The sequence below is a fragment of the Guillardia theta genome (genome assembly GCF_000315625.1).
Source record: "Guillardia theta CCMP2712 unplaced genomic scaffold GUITHscaffold_137, whole genome shotgun sequence".
Taxonomy (NCBI): domain Eukaryota; class Cryptophyceae; order Pyrenomonadales; family Geminigeraceae; genus Guillardia; species Guillardia theta.
Window position 1 is genome coordinate 19,498 of NW_005434537.1, and position 19,839 is coordinate 39,336.

The following is a 19,839-nucleotide window of genomic DNA, read 5'->3' on the forward strand; positions in this document are numbered from 1 at the left end:
CCTAGGATATTCATAAATCGACGTCTGCCTGAGTTGTAGACCTTTTTGTTGATGTAATCAATACAATATGACATGACTGCATACATGTGCCGAGACATAAATATCTTAAATATATTCATACTACCTGAAAAAGTTGTAACGATGAAAGATTTTTGTTCTAAACATAAACACACAAACACAACACTTTATTCGAACTTACAAACTCTACCAAAGAATCGATCTATTGTGGCATTGCCCTTTGGCGGCTCGGCAACAACCTTCTTCACCGTCTTCCTGGGTGCTGCCACAAGCCTCCTGGCGTGCGCCTCCCTTTCCTTGTCCAGTACTTTCCGCATGCTCTCCCCGTTGTCCCTTAGCCGCTTCTTCCTCTCTGCCTCTTCCATCTCCCTGACGAAGGAGAACGCGGGCGAGACGGGCCGCGGCAGGGGTGCGCAGACGGGGGTCTTGCCCGCCCTCACGATGCCGGCAGTAAACCTGGGGGCAACATGCGATTCTTCTTGCATCTCTCCCTTTTTCCTCCGCGAGGGAGGCGGCCGCTTCTCCCTGCAGGGCGACATTGCCCGGAGTCGCTCCTGGACCTCCTCCGCAGTAAGCTCCGGTGCCTCCGATCGACTTGCACCCAACCCAAAGTCGAGCGGATACTGCCTCCCCAGTGCTTCCCTCCGTTCCCGGCTTTTACCCAGCATGCGGTGCAGCTCGCGCATGGCTCTGCTGCTTTCGTCGTCTTCGTCCTCCGCGGAAGCCTCCCCTGCATCCTCCTCTTCAGAGCTGCTGTCATGTTTCAATTCTCTGTATACCCCCAGGTCCACACTCCCACACTCGCCATCATCATCAATGAACCGCCTGTCCTCCGAATCCTCGCTCTCACACCCCTCGCTCTCGTCGTCCTCTTCCGGCTCGCTCTCCAGGTAGTGGGACATGGCTCTCGTCGGGCGGACGGGCCGGTCTGGCAAAAAAGGCGGGTCGGTAAAAAAAAGCGGGAAATTAAAAAAAAACTACCCATGAACTCTGGCCCCGGAAATAGTTTTTTTTTGGGGAGGGGCCGTATTTCTTAGTTCGTGGAATTCTGCCCCTCACTTTGTCCACATTCTACGCTCCCCTCCCACGCTCCCGCTTCCCTCCCGCGATGGACATCAACGATCTCCTAAACAAGCCGGTGACGATGAAGCTCACCAAGGATCACATCTTCACGATCAAGTCGTCTACCTTCCCCGACCTTCTCCCCGACATCTTCTTCCGGAAGGCGATCGAGGACGGCTCCTTTGCGTTGCTCCGCGAGAAGCAGCTCTTCATCAGCGACGAGGGCTGCAGCATCCCCGTGGTCACCGTCAACGGCATAGAGTTTCATATCATAGAGTTTCACATCTTCGTCAAGGAGGACAAAGGCACCGAGCCCGAACCACGAGAGTTCGAGGACAAGATTGCAAGCCTCGTCATATCCGCCATGCAGCAGCGCTGGGCGATGAAGGGCACGAGACGGCAGTCGGCGCTGGATACCCAAAGGGCGCTCAGGATCATGAGCAACATCTTCAACTCCCTATGCATCGACACCCCGCTGCAGTGCAAGATCGACAACCTCGCGAGGAGGAGGAGGATGATAACCTCCCATACCGATAAGACGCTACTCACGCAGGATGGGAAGTACTACATGCGTTTCGTCGGGTCCAATGAGCGCGTCCTAGGCATCAAACTCAGGAGCCTGCGGGATGCCAAGAGGCGGTCGGAGGAGAAGCGCATCGCCAGGAGGCAGGGCGTGGAGATGCCGAAGAGGACGAAGCCCCTGCCACCCGTTAAACAGGAGTCACCAAAGCTGATGCAAGCGCCGGATACTTGGTTTCCAGTTGTGTGGAATTTATAAAAACATGGTCTAATATTTAAGACCGAACACAAACAATCTCATCAACTACAACATGTTCTCCAAAGTCATATATGATATGCAGAATACCACACAAGAACCTTCGAGCAAACGTTTGAAGGTCGCATCCTCACCGCCAGAGGTCAAGCTCGCCTGCAAAGGTGACGGTAGAGGCATGCACATCATGACATTCTGCAACGAAACGTTCTACGCCTTCGCAGCCGCAAAGCTCGCCGAGATGGGCGAAAAACTTGCCCAGGCCAAGGCTGCAATGGACGCTGATCCAGAAAGTAATCATAAGTACGTCTACAAACACATGGACTCCGCTGTCGACAAGCTCAAAGAAGCAGTCGAGAAGGCAAAGCTTGCAGACACAATCATCACACCTTCCGCGAGCGAGGGAATCCAGAGCCATCTATGGGAGCGGGTGAACCCATACAAATGGAGGTGTTATTACTCGCATGCCCCCATCTTCACATGCAACCACTTCAGCTTCGTGGTTGACGTCTACCACGACAGACAGCTTACGATGCAGCATGCGGATGCAGTCCATTACATTCGACCCTACACACAACGCGATAATCAGCACGACCATATCAGCTCTGATGAACTGCTCAAGCTGATAATCGAGAAGAGCATTTCACACGAGGTCGTAGATGTGGATGTGTGGTACAATAAGCAGACCTAGATGTGTGGTACAATTAGTATACCTAAATGTGTGGTACGATAAGTAATAAAACTCTGTGCTCACTATATCACCAAGCTCACATTGGATACACTCAAGATTAGACGATTGCATCACTTGACGATGCTTATTTCGGCACGCGGCTGCATATAAACACGTGCGTCCACCCTTCAAAAAAAAAAAACCTTTTTTTATGGAGGGGGAGGGGGGTTCTATTTCAAGGATCCTGGGCCTCGCCACCTTCAATCTAGCCAACGACGGCGTGGCGTTGATCTTCTGGGTAACGGGATGGAAGCTTTTCACTATAGCGTTCGAGGGTGTGACGACGGGAGGGTACGTTGCGATCTTCCTCTCGGTGGTCCTGTATCGCCTGGTGGTGTACCTCTACCGGAACCACGTCCTGACGCAGAGTCCGTTCCCTGCACAACAACAGAATATCCATGCAGTCCATCACGCGACGCACCAAGTGACTCCCTTCGACGAATTCTCCATGAGGAGGCTGGAATGGAGACCGATCTTGCAGAGGTAACAGCACAGGGCCTGGCCCTTCACATCAGCATGGCGGAGGACTTCCTCACTGAGTTCCTCCGACTGAGGGCGATGCCCATCACCATCGGCTGCGCCGCCAACATCGCCAACACGATCGACGCCTTCATGTACCACATCGAGATGGCCAAGGCTGTGCTCACAGACCTCACCTACGCGCGCGGCACTGCCCCAATGAAGGCCATCGTCGCGCGGTACGAAACTATTTTGTACAACCTTGAAAAGGAGATGCGGGAGCAGAGGCTGGATTACTTCCAGGAGATCTGCGATAGGAGGGAGGAAAAAGAGAGAGAAGGAGAGATAAGGAGAGACGGAGAGACAAACTGAACCGTGATTTATTGTGAATACAGTCAGGTCACACTACCCTATTACTCCAGCCACCCTAGTACATCAGTCCGGTGCTGTTCAGGGCCGCGTCCAGCTCCACGATCTCCTCTGCCAGGATCGTGGCCTCCTCCCGGATCTTTCCGAGATCATGAACGAATTCACGGAGGAGATTTTCGATGACGTAGAGCTCGTGGAAGTCGGCCTTGTGAATCAGGGGGAGACGATCCATGCAGTGCCTCTCGGTCGTCTCTCTGAGCATGTTGTTCAGCTGAACGATCCTCAAGTTGTTCGCATTGATGTGCTTGCGCATCTCAATGCGGTAGCAGACATGCTTGACCATGGAGGACAGGGGCTCGTTATAGAGCTTACTGAACTGAAAGATAGTCAGCTTTTGGTGGGGCTGGTGTGCCTCGACGTTGTTAGTGATGGTAAACATATCCGTTTCAAGATGGCACTGCAATCTGCAATCCATTTAAATACTCACAAACCGAACGCCACGCCCCAGTCCTTGAGGATCTCCGCGCTGGAGGGCACGGGGAAGGCATTGGACTGATTTGAATGCGGGGCATCCCTGCCGTAGATCTTGCATCCCTGCCTGGCGCCCTTCCTGACGATGCTCACCTCGAGGACCTTCTTCTTCCCCGCGCGGAGGCGCTCGCCCTCCCCCCTGCCCGACTGGTTGATATCCACGACGTACCCAAGCGACAGCTCGCTGGCGGTCCTGTCCCGCACCCACTCCTGCGCGATGGCGCCCTCCACCTCGTCCGGGCTGAGCTCCATGACGCAGTTCAGGCGCCCCTCCCGGTCCTTGAAGGCGGAGACGACGCTCCCGATGCCCACCCCCTTGTGCTCGATCTTGACCGGCAGGCCGACCATCTCCCGCCCTGCGATGATCTCGTCGATCTCGCTATCCTTGAGGTGCAGCCCGTTGTAGCCCTCACCCTCCCCCGTCGGGTTGGCGATGCCGCAGATGAGCATTTTGGAACGGGTAAGAACAACGATCGCTTTTATGCATCCCGGGAGTCATACGGAGCAACAAATGCACAACAAAAAAACCGAGTGCATCCGTGGAGCGAGAGGGGGCATGGAGTAGCGTATTTAAGGCCCCGGGAGGTTGACGTCCCGAGATGAAGGTGAAGGTTGCGGTAACAAGAACGGGAAGTATTGTTCGTGTTTGTACTTAGCACACATTATAATTAGGGATTACGGCTTAATAGCACTTAAAACAGGCAGTGTGGGTTGACGTTCTCCTTGTCTTTAGCAATCGCCTTACTAATCTTGAATCGTTTGGACCCTTTCTTCTGAATCGATATCGCAGGGGAGCTGGCAAAGCCGGAAGCGTCCACCTGCATGAAGCTCAGGTAGCTGCCCATCTCTGTCGGTGTCACCCCCGCGTTGCGCAGGTCTACCTCGAGCGACGGATCCTTCCTATCCAAGGGGCAGGTATAGGGGGAGGAATAGACGTTGACCTTGCGCACAGAAGGATCCATCACACAGTCCAGGACCCTTAGACTCTGCACCCCCAGGTCCCCAACGTAGGTCTTCAAGGCCGGATAGGCGGAGTACACGGCCTGTCCCTTGGCCCTCACGAAACCGATGAAAAAGTCCCGAAACCACCCGCAGTCGCTGGAGGTCATCATCACGCTGAGCGCCACACTCACGGACGAGCCTCGCATGCAGCACCTAGCAAACACGTACACCTGGTGCCTGAGCCTACCATGCAGGAACTCCACCATGTCGTTGAGCAGCGGGAGGAGCGCGACGTCCGGGGATTCGTTACCCCAGTCCCCGTGGGCATAGAGCCAAAGGCAGCGGATGTCCTCGCAGTAGACACGGATGGGCGGGGGGCACGGGAACCAGGCGTCCGGTGGGAGCGCGTCGCATAGCCGTGCGTAGACCCCACGCACCCAAGGCTGACTCTCCAACTTTGCCATCCCAAGGCCCCCGTCGACCATGTCGTCACCCAGGACCTCCAAAAGCCGCACGGGAAACTTGGGATGAAGGCCGTGGCACCCGCTCTTCACGCTCTCGACCTCACCCGGAGGCACAAAGTAGGGCACCAGCGAGATCCTCTTCTGTGGCACGAGCGCGAGGAGCACCATCGTCGCATCCACCCGCTCCGACTCAAGGAAGAGGCGCACACACTCCTCCGGGGAGGTGAGTCGAAGCTTGAAAGGAGCCCCTCCGGTAGTTCCCGTGGAGCAAGAAGGCACGGTCAAGATCCCGGTAGCACTCCCTTCCAGCGAGGTGGGAGGCGGGCCTCCGCTGTCCAGCACCGTAGGCGTGGAGGATGATGAGGATTTGGAGGGCCTGGAGGGCGACGAGCAAGGCGAGCAAGATGCAGGCGAGGCCTTGGAGGAAGGAAACGGCGGGTCGTTGGACGACGTGGAAGGTTCGGTAGATGTTGAAGATGAAAACATTCTTCGAAGATCTCTGGTTTCTGGGATCAAAACTTTTCTGCTGTTCCCTTTGCGTGTACAAGACGGTGGGTCCCATGCAATGGCGGCGGGAGGCGCGTGGGAGGGTGCGGAAATCCGCGGCCCGTCCCGCCTTTTATAAGCGGGGGATTTTTTAGTTGTTTTTTTTAGTTTTTTTTAGTTTTCCTTTTTTATTTTTTTTCTATGAACGCTGCGCTGAAACTGGTTTTATATTTAAGAGTAATATCGATGCAACCTACACCTGAAAACAATCATGTTTCAAAACATCATCCTTTCTGCTGAACAACGTACCGAGGCTGTCATTGCACTGGACAAACTCATGGCCAGATGGAGCAATTTGTACGTCACACCGAGTTCAATTGTGTACGACTCGCAATACAACGAGCTTCCATGCTTTGTCCGGCAAATCATTGAGGAGCGTTTTCCCCTCCCTACCGATGAGAGAGAAGTGCCAGAAGCTCACCGCCTTTACGTGCTCGAGAACCTTCGTCGCACACTCCGTGGCATCGATTACCTGTATGGAACCCATCAAAGCATCCTCGAGGGTGCTTTCCAAATGAGCTAGACGTTAGCACTTGCACGCGTAGTCAGAATGATTAAAGTTCATTCGTAATTCTTTATTTTTTTATACGCTTTTATTTTTTTTTTCTATGAACAATGCGCTCGCATCATCCCCCAGGCTCCTCTTCCTGTCCAATCTTTCCCTCACATTAATAAGATCCATGATCTGCCTCTGCAACCCCGCCGCCTCGTCGATGCACATCCAGTAGAAGTCCCGCAGGATCTCCGACTTCATGTCGAGCTGCTGCTCCATGCCCAGGAAGGTGCAGATATTGTGGGCGCGGTGCAGGATATTCTGCATCTTCAACTCCAGGGACGCGATCCTGCCGTACAGATCGGAAGTGTCTCCCATTGTACCCTCCATGTTGATTGTATACCAACCAAGGCCCCATCGACGCGGCTGTACGAAGGCAAACCCTCTCTCTTTTTAACCAAAAAAAAAGGTAGTTATACCCAGTCCATCCCATGGCAGGCAGCAAAGGAGAGCATGCTGGAGGCGATGGAGACGGGCTGGCCGCAGCTTCACCCCATGCACATGACGCTCTCGGAGAGGATTATGCAGGAGCAGGAGAGCAAGTCCGGGGTGGGGGTTGTAGGCAGATCAAACCTGCACACCGTCTTCGTTATTCATTCCAGAGGAGAGGGGCTGACGCTCAAAACGATGGGAGAGGCACTTGAAATCCTCCAAGATACAGCCCCTGGGGTTCAGCTCCCCCACCGCCACCACGGGCTGTTCGAATGGGAGGGGCAGGACAAAAGCAACATCGTCCTCCAGAGCGACCAGCTCGACCTCCCCTACATCTTCGACAACAAGCCGCTCGACAGCTACGAGCAGCAGCAGATCGCCGTCCTCCCCGCCGCCGACCTCGTCGTCACCGCCAAGGAGAACCACCTCCCGGACTCCGAGCACCGCATAGTACGCTCCATCGTCGAGGCGCTCAGGGCGTGCGGGGTGCAGGTGTCAACATCGGAACGTTTTTAGTTTTGCTCTTGTAATGTATTTAAATAAAACCGACTTCTGGGAAAGCATCTGATCTGATATATGTTTCGACCATTATCTCGATCGCGCAAGCATCAAGTCGTTATGTGTTACGCCCCATACCGCTTCTATCTCCAGAAGCAGGTCGAAGAGGCACAGATTGTTGTAGACAAAACCATGCAAGAACTCAAAGAAATCAGAAGCGAACTTGCAAGTCGCCGACTTGAAGTCTCCGGAACAGTGCGAATGTATCGCAACAGGCAGATCAGCAGGCTGATTACCAAAGAGAAATCACTGCGTCGTTGTTTATACCTTAAGCAGATCGACCAATCCGAGAAGCAGGCAAAATTGCGTTTTTATGACCAATCCCAGGCCATCAAGCCAAAACTTGACACGATCAAAAAGGAAGTGATGGATCTGGAGTCTGCCATCAAATTTCACAAGAAGGCGCTGAAGAAGGCCAAGAAGGCAGAGGACAAGGATGCACACAATTTGAAGATCGCCGACCTCGAACAGGAGTACAAAAAGATGTGCAGGGAGGAGCGCAAATTGAGTGCAGAGCACTTCAAACTGGAAAGGGCACTGGGATTGCGTTAATTCCAATTCCAGTAGCGTTCCGTAGCGTCCATGCATGCGCACGTAGTAAGCTTCATTAAACGTAAGAAGAATAACTCCCCTACAACTCCATTCACACCGGCAAGCAGGTGAGCGAAGACACCACCACCACATCCATCCCCGACCCGTTGAACACGGCGGCCTTGAGCTGGTCCTCGTTGCAGATCCCAAAGGTGGAGGAGACGTTGCCGAGCTCGCGGTTGAGGAGGGTCAGGATGCCCTCGGCGGGTCCCTGCCCGAACCCCTGCCCGGACAGCCTGCACTGCGTCTTCAGCCCAACCAACCCCGCAATGCCCTGCTGGACGGGGCAGCCGGGCGCTCCCTCCACGATGTCGCCGGGCACGCCGTAGCAGGCGATGGGCTGCGGGAGGCCGAGCACCAGGTGGCACTGCACCGGCGTCTCCTCCCTGACCGCCTGCTGCAGCCTGGGGTTGGCGGCGTGGGAGAGCACCGCGGAGGGGGCGTCCGGCGCGAGCATGGTGGTGGTGAGCGTGACGGAGCTGATGGGCATCTCCGGGTGCTTCCGCATGCTGACGTTCACCGTCTCCGCCAGCACGGTGCCGTCGAGCGAGACCGTCGACCTCCGCACCCTCAGCGACCCCTGCTCGCAGCCCTCCGGGATGCTCCACACGCCCTTGTGCACCTGCACGGAGGCGAAGCGGGTGCTGGTCCCCACGGTCGCCGCCTTGTCGCAGCAGAAGGAGAGCACCACGCTGGCCTCGGGGCTCTGGGCCTGGATGGCCCTAGAGGCGTACCGCCAAGCCTTGCCCAGCTCCCCGTAGGACCCCATCACGTCCGCGGCGTCCTGCTCGAGCAGAGAGCCCGAGACGAACGAGTTGGTCTTCAACACGGAGGACGCCCTGCCCGCCACCTGCAAGGAGGGCCTCCTCTCCCCGCACGCCTTGATCGTCACCCCGTACAGCGCGAACGGGGACTCCGGCTCCAGGACCTGCACCGCGGGAGTGCAGGACGCTGCCACCCCCTCCCGGTTCAGCTTGCTCGCCGTGTTGGAGGGCAGCCCCCCGCGAGAGAACAGCCCTGCCATGTCCCTGTGCTTGCCCCACGCCGACTCGAAAGCGCCCCACCTCGCCCGGAGATCCACCGAGGATGCAACCTGCGCAGAGCCTGACATATACGTTTGATCAGGCACCTGAGCTGAATTTATATAGGCTCGGGCCGGCCGCTCCCTCGCAATACACAACCCCCTTTTTAAGGGATGCCAGGCTGCATCGGCGTCTTCGCCTCCGGGTGGATACGCGTCCTACGCCTGACGGGGTTGTACAGGGACGAGGAGGCCGTCACCGCGCAGGCCATCAACGGCCTGGTCGTCAGCATCGACCACCTGCGGGGCCAGGAGGACGCGCTCGGCAGCGAGCTGTCCGCCCTCACGCAGCAGATCAAGGGCAAGCGCTCGGCCGGCATGAAGGCCCTGAAGCCCCTCCTCCTCAAGTGCAAGCAGAAGCGCGTCCGCCTCACCCAGATCGTACGCAAGCGCGAGTCATTCGAACACCACCTCGACGTCCTGAACAACACGGAGATCGACCAGACGCTCATCACCACCGTGAAGCAAACGGCCACCGCCATGAAGAGCCTCGGGATACACAAGCAGATCGACGACGTCGACACCCTCATGTCCGACCTCGAAGACTCCCACCTCGACGCCAAGGAGATGTCCGACCTCATGTCGTCCCGCCTCGGGAGGGAGGAGGACCTCGACGACGCAGAACTCGAAGAGGAGCTCAAGGCCCTCCTTGAGATCGACGAGGATGACACCGCCTCCTACCTCCTCCCCTCCGCGCTGCAGGCTCCATCCCGGAAACAGACCATGGTTGAAGTCCCGCAGGTCACTTCCAGCATGGTATACGCAGATAATCCCAAGGAAGATTTGGAAGAGGAAAAGAGAGTAGAAGTGCCTTTGGTACCCATATCTTAAGCACGAGCATATTTATTTACATACAGACCTCGCCTGCGAATCAGGGAGTGCAAAGGTAGTGTAGAGCATCGCTACAGCTCGAAAAAGTTAGGTCAACGGGGAATTCATCGACGTAGCCCTCCGACTCGTGCTGGAGCCGCTGAATGTGACTCTCTGCCTTGTCCCCGTAGACCTTCCTAATTCTACTGAGCTGCTCCTCCTTCCCGACGTCCAACCTTACCAGTAAGAACTTCCGGTCCCGGAGCATCAGGAATTCATCCCAGAACCTCACATCGTCGATCACCACCCTCTGATCGGGATGAGAGTCAAGCTTCCGCTCCATCAGCTTGATCCACACTCGGTTGTCGATCTCCCGCATCTTCTGCCCAAAATCCTGGATCAGCGCACGGTCCTTGCCCGTCATGCCAAAGATCTCCCCTGCGTAGCGCTTGATGGGCTCAGCGAAGCTCAGCCTCTTGAAGCCATGGTCCCACTCGAGGTTGGACGCCAGGGTCGTCTTCCCCGCGCACATCCTCCCGCAGATGGCGATTCTTTCATGCATGGGATAAGGTCCAGGAGAAAGAAGTTTTGTGACCGAGGAGGTAAAGCTCTTGTTTTTTTTTTCATTAAACATTATCCATCTCCTGCGCCACCCTCTCCTGCACCCTCTGGGCGACGAACTCGTCGAGCATGAAGTCGACGGGCTGCGGCAGGGCGAAGCTCGTCCGGTGGGGCTCGGAGATCACCATCTGCATGACGGAGCAGAGTTCCTGCCGCACCTTCAGCAGCGCATCCTCCCTGCTCAGCTCCTCCCTCTTCAGCATAGCGTCGATATCATGGAATATCCTCGCCAGCTGCTCCACCAGAAGCGTGGACATCCTCCCTACCGACTCGTACACGCTAGTGATCCTCTCGTTATGCTCGTCCCGCTCGACACTCAGCGCCAAAAACATCACCATCGACAGAAGCCACTGCAGGTAGCTCACCGCTGCCACAGTCTCGTTGCCCTCACCGGTAAGCAGAGCAGTAATGAATAGACCAGTGATGACCGTCATTGTGGCTACCTCCACCAGGTTCATATCTTCACATCGCTTGCTCCCAGCGAACATTGGCGAGCGAGTGCCTTGGACATATTTTTGGATGCTTAGATGGGGGTAGGGTGGTTAGAGGGGAAGGAGAGGGTGGGGTACTCACTGGTACTAAATTAAGTAATTATATAATACTTATACAGCCAGGCCTCCCAGGGAAGGCCCCCCCCCCTGGCCAGAATTTGGAAACCGTTAAACCGTTAAACCGTTAATTTCAACGGTTCTATATATGTATATACATATATAATATACATATATAATATACATACTATATATGTTACTTAATATGTATAGTACTAATTAGTACTGTGTTAAACCCTGTTACACTATATACATTAGTACTATATAGTACTAATACATAGAGCGTAACAGAGAATCACAGAGTACTAATTAGTACTATATACATTAAGTAATATATATAGTATGTATATTATATATGTATATTATATATATATATTATATATATACGACCGTTAATCTTAACGGTTTAACGGTTTAACGGTTTCCAGATTCTGGCCAGGGGGGGGGCCTTCCCTGGGAGGCCTGGCTGTATAAGTATTATATAATTACTTAATTTAGTACCAGTGAGTACCCCACCCCCAAATATCCCATTCACAGGGAGTAGGGGTGGTAAACCACCCCTGTTTTTTTTTGTTTTTCTTGCTTCCCGCGTTCAAGCCCGTCGACTCCCGCGCCGCCGCTCCCTGCCGCCATGGAGGGGAAGGAGCAGCCGATGCGGGTGGTGAGCTCACTGACGGGGGAGAGCTTCCGTTCCCATGAGGTGTGTGTGATGTGTGGGGTTCTTCTCGGAACGGGGGATGGTCGTCGGAGCAAGACGGCGCGGACCTTTCAGTGCATGTTAGACAACCGCTGGCGGGAGACGCCGTATGTTTGGGCTTCGGTGAGAGAGGTGGCGGGGGCGAGGAAGGATCCCAACTACCGCTTGACGGCCTGCACGGCCTGCATCAACTGGATACGGAGGTCGGTGCCGAGCAACGAGCACGCAGAGCAGAGCGTGGGGAAGCGGAAGGTGTACCTCCTGATCGACCGGCTGATCTGCTTCTCCCTTGCTCCCGGGGAGGTGGCGTGCCCAGACATGCGGAACATGCGGAGGCTTCTTTCCTGCCTCCTTGATGAGAGGGTAGTGGGGAAGGAGCGGGTGGTGAACTACTACCGCGCCGCTGTGCTGCCCGAGCACCTGCGTCAGGCGCTGGAGGAGTGCGGCGGTGAGGTGAACTCGTTCATCCGGAGGGTGGTGCTGCGCTGGTTCAGGGACGTCAACAATAGCTCTCCGGTCTTCCGCCATCCCAACACCGCCTACATCGTGCGGAAAGCGCTGGGGTGGACGAAATGGGATAGCAGCGTGCGGGTATGTATTAAACGTGATGGCAGTGAATGGGATGGCGAGGAGGACGAAGATGCAACATTCGGGTGTGATGAGCTCGGGAGCCCCGTCGACGGCGCCTGACACCACCCTGGAGGTGTGCTGCGTGGGCATCGCCGATCCGCAGTATATGCCCGAAGCGCTGCACGAGGTAGAGCGGAGGGTAAGGGCGGAGGCGCTGGCAGAGGCGGAGGGAGTGCCTTGCGCTGCGCTGGAGGCCGGGAGCTGGAAGGAGTTTCGCGGGAGCGCGCTGGCCTGGGCCCGTGGGTACCGTTCCTCTCCTCCCTCGGGTTGTGTCCTTCCGCATAACCTTGGCGTGGTCTCCTTCGTTAGTGGCATGCTATCGTACCGCGTGCCGCAGGTGGAGGCAAGGGAGCCCGAGACGGGGAGGAAGAGGAAGGATCACGAGGATGAGTGCTAGTGTTTTGGAATAAAGCAAGGATGTTTTGTCTCCATCGCCCCCACCACCCCTTCTATGCATGTATATAAATCGCTTGTTTGCCTAGCACCCAAGATGTCGGCCAGGGTCCGCGTGCGTGCGAGGTTGTCGGGTGCGGCAGGGAGTGACTTGAAGGACGAAATCTTGAACGTGAAGGGGGCAAAGATGCCCTTCGTCGGAGCGGTGCGCATAGTGTGTGAGAGGAAGGGCGTGGAGCACGACATCATTGAGCACGCGATGGCATGGGTGGGCTGCCGGAACTCGTACTCGGCGGTGCCGCTGGGGGAGGGGCTGTTCGTGGTGTCGGGAGACCTGGCGGAGGCGGAGGTCAGAGACCTGCAGCTGATGGCGGTGGCGCCCGGTCCTTCTCCGGAACAGCTGGCGATGATGGGCGCCCCGCCGAACTCCAAGGACATCCATGTCGGGACGGGGAGGGTGCCGCTGCGTGGCCTGCTGGAAGTGTCCTGCGGGGACGTCGGGAGCGTCGAAGAGGATAAGCCCAGGAGCGCGCTGATGAGCATCGGGTACGACCCTGTCCAGCCCGACGTCGAGCTGAAGGTGCAGGCGGTGCCGCTGCCGGAGGGGATGCGGGGGAGGTTCCGGGAGATGAACCGGGCGGCGCTGCGGGCCTTTGGTGCGATGGAGGAGACGCTCATCCCCATGGGCCAGGACCGCATCCACCGCTACAACATGCGGCAGAACCTGATCTCACAACGCTTCTACGCGGAGCTGCTGCAGCGCGGGATCAAGCGGCACCCGGAGGGGGTGATGACCGGGTCGTTTGTGAGCAGCATCGGGAACACGCTCGTGGATCTGTTGACGAACATGGATGTGATCATGCAGGAGAAGATCCGGCTCTCGAGGACGACGGCGCTCGACGCCTTTGGCATCACCTCGTCCCTGTTCCGGATGACGGGGCTGTCGTTCCACGACCGCATCGACGCGAGGTCAGCGGCCGACTGCCTGGCCAACGTCGGCGGGCTGTTTGCCTCGGACTTCACCTACGCCAGCGACGTCAAGCCCGTATTGGCGGAGAAGACGCCGCGGGACCTGAAGCCAATCATCGAGAGGGAGGAGGGGGATGGTTACGTCATCGAGGTGTACGAAGATAGTGAAGAGCAGGAGAAGGTGCCCTCCTACGCGATGAGCGAGGACATCATGGTGCCGTTCTCGGATATCTACCTGAGGTCTGCGCGGGCGGGGGATGCTTTTGGAGCTTCTATCGGAGCCAGGATCAAGAATCGCACCCCCGGGGAGTCGCTCTTCAACCACCTGGACAAGAAGCGCCGGGGCTACATCGAGGGCCTGCGCCACGGGGACTGCGAGGACCTGGCTCACATGGCGATCCTTCAGTTCAGCTACATGCGCCGCTTCTGCGTGAGGCTGAGTAGCAAGTGCGGGGTGATCTACGACGAGTACCCCGACCTCGAACGCATGGAGCCGGAGAAGTTCGCGGGTGTGGTGCTCGAGTCACTCCGCGGGCAGCCCGAGCTAAAGGAGTGGACGGACGACGAGCTCCGGGGCGTGCTGCGGCAGTGCGGGGAGTTTGGGGAGCACATCCATGACACCTCCATGCGGGCGGTGCTGATGACGGCCAAGGCGGCGAAGATGTCGGCGTCGGGCAAGCCGATGAACATGCACCCCGCGGGCCACTGCGCGGCAATGATCGTCCGCGGGAATTCGAGCGTCAAGAGTATTCCGAGCAGCGCCGTCGTCTCCTCCTCTGCCGAAAACGACCAGAGCAGCTACGACCGCATCCTGACGGAGCTGACGACGGCGGTAAGGATCGAGAGCTTCGCGGGGCGGGGCGAGGTGGTTGGGCAGCCGAGTGCCTACGTGTCGCAGAAGATCCAGGCGGCGGGAGGACCGCCCACCCCGCTGACGGAGGCTGCCTTCTACAATCAGTGCACGATGCTCATGGCGCCGTCGCGGGAGATGAAGCCCTGGATGCACATCGGGAAGCTGGACGGCATCTTCTGGCACGTGGTGTCGACGATCGGGGACACAATACTGGTGAAGAACTCCGTCGCGGGGGTGCCGATCTCCGAGGCGGTAAGCACCTCCGACCCCTCCCTGCGCGGTATCAAAATCGACTTTACGGAGGAGGAGAAAAAGGAGACCCTGCTGATGGCGCGCTACGCGCTGCCCCCGATCGAGAGCAGCACCGCCCTGATCGGGAAGAAGCTCGACCGCCCTCTGGGACGCTGCCTCTACGGCCCTGACACCATCCCGATTAGCTATGTCCTTGCTCCTAGTAAGGCCGCGGAGGTCGCCGCCTGGGTGGGGCAGAACCAGGCGCAGCGCTACCAGGTGACACTGGGCGGGAAGATCATCGCTGTTCACCAGATGAACAAGTGCGCGATGAAGGGACTGCGCGAGAGTCTGATGAAGAAGGACAGGGTCAGTTTTGTGAATCTTTAGGGTTTTTATGAATAGTCTTTTTTATTCCTCTCTTTCGATTGCCTCCTCTGACCTTCCCGGCGTCTGCTGGACGTCTTCGGGAGTGACCGCGGGACTCGCTGCTTCGTTTCCCGCTCCTTCTTCCCCTGCTGTTCCCGTCTCTTCCACTGGCAGGATGGGAGTGAGCGTCTCTGGAACTTCAGGGACGGGAAGCGGGAGGGGAGTTTGAGAGACAGGCACGCGCTGAAAAAGCGGTTGGGTGAGGGCCGGGAGGGAAGGGGCGGTGAGCACAGGGAGGGAGGGGGCGGACAGGTGAGAGGGGTGAGTGCCGAGCGTCTGGAAGGAGTACGAGAGCGGGAGCGGTGTGAGTCCGACGAGGGCGGCGGCGAGCATGGTTACTGTCTTCATCTTCTAGAGAATTACACCGTGGGAGCGTTTTATATACCCTAGGGTGCGGCTGTGAAGGCGCGCAGGATACCGTCACATACAGAGTTGAATACGTCGACGACGATCCCGTAGAGCTCCGGGGTGAAGACGACGAGGACGAGATCCTTGGGGTGTGTCCTGACGTGCCCTCCGACGAAGGTTAGCGCGACCGGGAGAACGAGGATGAGCAGCTCTGTTGCCGTGCGCGCGATGCTCCCACCGACGATGACCCTCCTGCCGATGCCATCCAGCGTGGTCGCCATGGTGTAGAGCATGTGGACGTTGCAGAAGCAGCCGAGCAGCACCACCAGGCTGGGCTCCAGGGTGACCAGGCGGACGAGCAGCGCGGTGTACACCACCCACGCCTCCAGGAAGTGCATGACGTACTCCAGGGTCTTCCCGTCGGCCCCCGAGGTGTAGACCAGGCTGGGTAGGAAGCACGCCACCAGGTGGAAGAGCGTGACGGCCGGGAAGAGGAAGGCCTGCGCTACCGTGAGGCGGTAGCTCTGGGCGGGGCTCTTGTCGAAGTGGAAGCCCCCCACCTCGACTAGGGTGGGAATGTAGTAGAAGGCCAGGCAGTAGCACTTCAGCAGCGTCGGGCAGCTGTTGTGGAAGCAGGGGCGGCTTGTGATGGGCATCTCTGGAGGCGGAGGGGCGCGGGGAAGCGCCGCACGCGATTATAGGCCGCTGTTTTTTTTTTGTTCTGTTTTTTTTGACACACGGGAATTATTAATAAACGAACTTTATTGCAACAGTTATGCAGCTCGGGACTAGAAGTAGACCTTTCACTCTTAGTTGCTCAATAAGTCAATCAGCGAGCTGATATGCAAGTTCATGGTCTCGATCTCATCCATCACCTTCTTGATGCTGGCGACTTCCGCAGCCAGTTTGCTGTGGATCTCCTGTGGGGTGGCTGTTTCGTCGATCTTGACGATGTTGTCACAGGTGTCGTTCAACATGGCATGGAAACGATTTTCCTTTTTGAAGCAAATGAGCTCGAACTTAAACATGCTGAATGCGGAAATAATACCGTCGAGCGTGCGTTTGATGGACATGGACATCTTTGAAGTGCTTTGGCGTGGTGTGAACTTCTCCGCCGCATTTAAATAAGCGGCTCACCGGAACTCGTAATTGACATCGTATCTCAATAGTTCTCCCTCCACCTCCTCGCGGACTCGCCTGGCCGCTTCCCTGGGGAAGACGTCTCTGGGATTCTTGCTGTTGAACTTTCGGTGGTACCCGGGAGCCATGCCGATGCCCTCCAGTATGACAGTCTTGATCTGCGAATTCTGGGTGAGGATGTGGCGGAGGGCGCTGGTGACGGTCCTGGCGTAGCTCCCCACGATCTTGTAGCAGGCGACGTTGGCCCTGTGGCGGAGCGGGGCGATGTCCCTGAAGTCGATGATGCTCTGCTCGTTGCCGCCGATGTAGGGGTGGCGCGGCGTCAGGATCCATTGGGCGGAGGCCAGGCGATCACGATTGAGCTGGACCCAGGTCTCTGAGTCCGTGGATGCAACCACCTGCGGATTCGTGATGTGGTCCGCCACCTCGTTGATGTAGAGGTTCAACGCCCCCGGGGTTGGCACCCCTTTGAAGCTTGGACCCTTGCCGTGGACGTGCAAGGTGGTGTAGCACTGGGTGTAGGCGAGGAAGGCCATGGGGCGGTCCATGATTCAGAGCCTTTTTTTATATTCGGATAAATAGGACTGCGCCTGAAGATCCTCCCAACCTAGCTTGGCGTAGAGTTCCAGGATCATCTCGGCGGATCGCCTCATGCAGTCCCTTTCGGTTCCTTCATACTTGATGTGGTAAAGACAGTCGTGGATCTTCTCTAGCTTCTCGATGCTCGCCCTCACGTGGTACTTCAGCATTGGAAAGTTGTTGATCGCGTTTACCAGCATGCGGTAAAGGGGGATGGGGATGTTGTTTCTGGCAATCCTCTTCTCGATTCTCAGTGCCTCCCTCGCGTAGGGATCTTCCAATTCGTTATTCTTGTTCAGAATATCACTGTAGTGGTTCAAGACGTTCATATCATGATTCCACAGGTCTATGCAGGTCGTGGCCATGGTTTTCTGGGTGGTTCCGGGTTCGTCGGCTTTTTATTGACCCATCTAGAAAAAAAAACTCCCCGTCAAAAAAAATGACATCGAAAAAAAAAAATAAAATGTCTTATCGAAAAAAAAACTCCCCTGGTCTGTCTTTTTAATTGCCTCCATGTAGCCATCTCCCTGCATTTGCACCATCCTGCCAAAGGATGAATGCACTCCATCCGCTCGACCTTCCCGCCGAGCCCCTCCAGGAGTATCCCGAGGAGGAGAAGGCCTTCATCATACCCACCGAAAAGTCTTCAGTCATTGCTAGCGCCTCTATCCCAGCGGACCCCGTCGAGCACGGCCTCCGTGTGCTGTACCGCTGCCTCCTCTCGACCCCCTTCTTCGGGGTGGTGCAGCAGACGTTCTTCCGGGGCAATGTCACCTGCGCGGACGTGATGCTGGAGACAGACAGGTCGAAGATACGGAAGGTGGAAGTGGCGGACCTGAAGGCCTTCGTCCGGAAGTACCTCGACCCTCTCAGGAGCTTCCACTTCGGCTGTGAGTACAACCAACCCATCCACCGGGAGCGGATCATGACCCACGGCTTCGCGCCCGCCTTCCGCGTGCTGAGCCTGGACATCGACTCGGCGATGAGCGTGGAGCCCTTCTGGAAGCAGCAGGCGTTCATGACCTGCCTCCTCGCGAACGCGGTGCTGCGGCGCTTCATGCCCGCGGAGGCGACCGAGCGCCACGTGCTGGTGTGCTTCACCGGGGGAGGGTGGCATGTCTACTTCGCCTGCGCAAGGCTGGCAAAGAGTCAGGCGCGGTGGGCGATCGTCGAGAACATCTCCCGCGCCTCGCTGTTTGCGACGGAGCGGGGTGGGGGCAGCAACCCGCGCTTTCGCCGTGACAGGGAGGGATTCCTGCAGCTTCCGTTCGGCTGTGAGTGGGTGGATGGGGACCTGTTGCATAGGCGGGTGGACGAAGCCCCTGATGTCGTCTGGAAATCGCGGGAGGATATAGCCTTGCTAGTGGATAACCTGGGTTACTTCCTGCGGGACACGCAGGGGAGGCATCGGGAGTGGCTGGGGGAGAAGGGTCCCATCGTCTCCGTCCTCCGAAGCGTGCGCCACATCCCCCATACACTGGATGTCAAGGAGAGATTGGATGGCCTTGTGCGGGAGGTGCGGGAGGGAAGGGTGAGGCTGATGGGTCCGCTGTTCTCGTCGCTATCCCGCATCTCGCAGTTCGAGAACATGCAGGCGAGGAGGAGTTGCGTCGCCGACGCGGCTTGGCTCAAGGGCGCGGTGATGTACGCCTGCATCAGCCATGATTGCTTCGTGAGCGGCTACCATGTCGACCAGAACTGCGGCCAGATGCAGCAGATGCTCCGCGGCCCTCTCTCCGCCAAGGTGAGGGCCTCGGGGGGGTGCTTCCTGTCCTACCCCATCGGGAATCTGTCGGAAGTGCTCCAGGCGACCTACAAGGAGGCCGTCGTGCGCGTCACCGACCTGTCCGATACCTACGACATCGAGAAGCAGCCAATACTGAAGAAGGGCCTCGTCAGGTTCTACGCCTGGGCAAGGCTAATGCGCCGGAGTACGAATCGAGGAAGGGATGCCGAGGATAACGATTAAGGGCCATTTATTCTAAGATCTAGAAAGGGTAGGTCTACCAAAGAGTCGAATATGACGCTGTCTAGTAAAAGAATTTCTCATTCTTGCTGTCATCCTCAAAGCGTTTGATCTCTTGTTGCATCCGTTTGCTGGTATCGTTGGCAAATAAATGATTGCCTGTAGCGTTGGCAAGGCGGGTGTGTTGGGCAAGCTGGACCTCGAGAATGTGAATGTGATTGTCAAAGAATTTGACCCTTATGTTGCACGGGATGCGGTCTTCGTAATTCATCTTGAAGTGCTCAGATTTCCACTCGTAGCGAAAGTGCAATTCGCCTTTGTCGTTCATCTTGGGTGTGAGCGGGACTTCGGTTCTCTTACGCTTGCCATAACCTCCCCAGGTATACCCTCCAATAGGAATGTTGTAAGTGAACATTGTCGTTTTCGGTGTCTGATGCTGTGTTGTCCGATTTAAATATGATTTGGAAAAAAAGATAGGAACGGGCAAGGTGGGTGGCGGGTTGCTGATTTTTCCTAA

The 19,839-nt window shown here is 56.8% G+C and overlaps 17 protein-coding genes across 17 annotated transcripts; 8 read left to right on the forward strand and 9 right to left on the reverse strand.

Annotated features, from left to right (window-relative positions):
• Window positions 1-185: 185 nt before the first annotated feature.
• On the reverse strand, window positions 186-920 carry GUITHDRAFT_118906 (hypothetical protein; the record flags this gene model as incomplete). Its single annotated transcript, XM_005821790.1, has 1 exon — window positions 186-920. The coding sequence occupies one exon, from the start codon at window positions 918-920 to the stop codon at window positions 186-188; it is 735 nt and encodes a 244-aa protein (XP_005821847.1).
• A 206-nt stretch (window positions 921-1,126) lies between these two features.
• On the forward strand, window positions 1,127-2,543 carry GUITHDRAFT_146878 (hypothetical protein; the record flags this gene model as incomplete). Its single annotated transcript, XM_005821791.1, has 2 exons — window positions 1,127-1,843; window positions 1,941-2,543. The coding sequence occupies 2 exons, from the start codon at window positions 1,127-1,129 to the stop codon at window positions 2,541-2,543; spliced, it is 1,320 nt and encodes a 439-aa protein (XP_005821848.1).
• Window positions 2,544-3,044: 501 nt separating this feature from the next.
• GUITHDRAFT_118909 (hypothetical protein) lies at window positions 3,045-3,413 on the forward strand (the record flags this gene model as incomplete). Its single annotated transcript, XM_005821792.1, has 1 exon — window positions 3,045-3,413. One exon carries the CDS (start codon window positions 3,045-3,047, stop codon window positions 3,411-3,413), a length of 369 nt encoding a protein of 122 aa, XP_005821849.1.
• Window positions 3,414-3,468: 55 nt separating this feature from the next.
• GUITHDRAFT_146880 (hypothetical protein) lies at window positions 3,469-4,391 on the reverse strand (the record flags this gene model as incomplete). Its single annotated transcript, XM_005821793.1, has 2 exons — window positions 3,469-3,874; window positions 3,898-4,391. The coding sequence occupies 2 exons, from the start codon at window positions 4,389-4,391 to the stop codon at window positions 3,469-3,471; spliced, it is 900 nt and encodes a 299-aa protein (XP_005821850.1).
• A 242-nt stretch (window positions 4,392-4,633) lies between these two features.
• GUITHDRAFT_118911 (hypothetical protein) lies at window positions 4,634-6,776 on the reverse strand (the record flags this gene model as incomplete). Its single annotated transcript, XM_005821794.1, has 3 exons — window positions 4,634-5,764; window positions 6,315-6,365; window positions 6,561-6,776. 3 exons carry the CDS (start codon window positions 6,774-6,776, stop codon window positions 4,634-4,636), a joined length of 1,398 nt encoding a protein of 465 aa, XP_005821851.1.
• Window positions 6,777-6,899: 123 nt separating this feature from the next.
• GUITHDRAFT_146882 (hypothetical protein) lies at window positions 6,900-7,394 on the forward strand (the record flags this gene model as incomplete). The annotated part of the gene is made up of 1 exon (XM_005821795.1): window positions 6,900-7,394. One exon carries the CDS (start codon window positions 6,900-6,902, stop codon window positions 7,392-7,394), a length of 495 nt encoding a protein of 164 aa, XP_005821852.1.
• Window positions 7,395-7,454: 60 nt separating this feature from the next.
• GUITHDRAFT_118913 (hypothetical protein) lies at window positions 7,455-7,988 on the forward strand (the record flags this gene model as incomplete). Its single annotated transcript, XM_005821796.1, has 1 exon — window positions 7,455-7,988. One exon carries the CDS (start codon window positions 7,455-7,457, stop codon window positions 7,986-7,988), a length of 534 nt encoding a protein of 177 aa, XP_005821853.1.
• Window positions 7,989-8,079: 91 nt separating this feature from the next.
• On the reverse strand, window positions 8,080-9,138 carry GUITHDRAFT_118914 (hypothetical protein; the record flags this gene model as incomplete). The annotated part of the gene is made up of 1 exon (XM_005821797.1): window positions 8,080-9,138. One exon carries the CDS (start codon window positions 9,136-9,138, stop codon window positions 8,080-8,082), a length of 1,059 nt encoding a protein of 352 aa, XP_005821854.1.
• An 84-nt stretch (window positions 9,139-9,222) lies between these two features.
• GUITHDRAFT_118915 (hypothetical protein) lies at window positions 9,223-9,939 on the forward strand (the record flags this gene model as incomplete). Its single annotated transcript, XM_005821798.1, has 1 exon — window positions 9,223-9,939. The coding sequence occupies one exon, from the start codon at window positions 9,223-9,225 to the stop codon at window positions 9,937-9,939; it is 717 nt and encodes a 238-aa protein (XP_005821855.1).
• Window positions 9,940-9,979: 40 nt separating this feature from the next.
• On the reverse strand, window positions 9,980-10,480 carry GUITHDRAFT_118916 (hypothetical protein; the record flags this gene model as incomplete). Its single annotated transcript, XM_005821799.1, has 1 exon — window positions 9,980-10,480. One exon carries the CDS (start codon window positions 10,478-10,480, stop codon window positions 9,980-9,982), a length of 501 nt encoding a protein of 166 aa, XP_005821856.1.
• A 64-nt stretch (window positions 10,481-10,544) lies between these two features.
• Window positions 10,545-11,027, reverse strand: GUITHDRAFT_118917 (hypothetical protein; the record flags this gene model as incomplete). Its single annotated transcript, XM_005821800.1, has 1 exon — window positions 10,545-11,027. The coding sequence occupies one exon, from the start codon at window positions 11,025-11,027 to the stop codon at window positions 10,545-10,547; it is 483 nt and encodes a 160-aa protein (XP_005821857.1).
• A 769-nt stretch (window positions 11,028-11,796) lies between these two features.
• Window positions 11,797-12,811, forward strand: GUITHDRAFT_118918 (hypothetical protein; the record flags this gene model as incomplete). Its single annotated transcript, XM_005821801.1, has 2 exons — window positions 11,797-12,232; window positions 12,279-12,811. 2 exons carry the CDS (start codon window positions 11,797-11,799, stop codon window positions 12,809-12,811), a joined length of 969 nt encoding a protein of 322 aa, XP_005821858.1.
• Window positions 12,812-12,904: 93 nt separating this feature from the next.
• On the forward strand, window positions 12,905-15,644 carry GUITHDRAFT_146885 (hypothetical protein; the record flags this gene model as incomplete). The annotated part of the gene is made up of 3 exons (XM_005821802.1): window positions 12,905-15,229; window positions 15,404-15,541; window positions 15,573-15,644. 3 exons carry the CDS (start codon window positions 12,905-12,907, stop codon window positions 15,642-15,644), a joined length of 2,535 nt encoding a protein of 844 aa, XP_005821859.1.
• Window positions 15,645-15,675: 31 nt separating this feature from the next.
• Window positions 15,676-16,293, reverse strand: GUITHDRAFT_118920 (hypothetical protein; the record flags this gene model as incomplete). The annotated part of the gene is made up of 1 exon (XM_005821803.1): window positions 15,676-16,293. The coding sequence occupies one exon, from the start codon at window positions 16,291-16,293 to the stop codon at window positions 15,676-15,678; it is 618 nt and encodes a 205-aa protein (XP_005821860.1).
• Window positions 16,294-16,446: 153 nt separating this feature from the next.
• GUITHDRAFT_118921 (hypothetical protein) lies at window positions 16,447-17,721 on the reverse strand (the record flags this gene model as incomplete). The annotated part of the gene is made up of 3 exons (XM_005821804.1): window positions 16,447-16,726; window positions 16,775-17,243; window positions 17,385-17,721. 3 exons carry the CDS (start codon window positions 17,719-17,721, stop codon window positions 16,447-16,449), a joined length of 1,086 nt encoding a protein of 361 aa, XP_005821861.1.
• A 188-nt stretch (window positions 17,722-17,909) lies between these two features.
• On the forward strand, window positions 17,910-19,325 carry GUITHDRAFT_118922 (hypothetical protein; the record flags this gene model as incomplete). Its single annotated transcript, XM_005821805.1, has 1 exon — window positions 17,910-19,325. One exon carries the CDS (start codon window positions 17,910-17,912, stop codon window positions 19,323-19,325), a length of 1,416 nt encoding a protein of 471 aa, XP_005821862.1.
• Window positions 19,326-19,386: 61 nt separating this feature from the next.
• Window positions 19,387-19,737, reverse strand: GUITHDRAFT_118923 (hypothetical protein; the record flags this gene model as incomplete). The annotated part of the gene is made up of 1 exon (XM_005821806.1): window positions 19,387-19,737. The coding sequence occupies one exon, from the start codon at window positions 19,735-19,737 to the stop codon at window positions 19,387-19,389; it is 351 nt and encodes a 116-aa protein (XP_005821863.1).
• Between the last annotated feature and the right edge of the window lie 102 nt (window positions 19,738-19,839).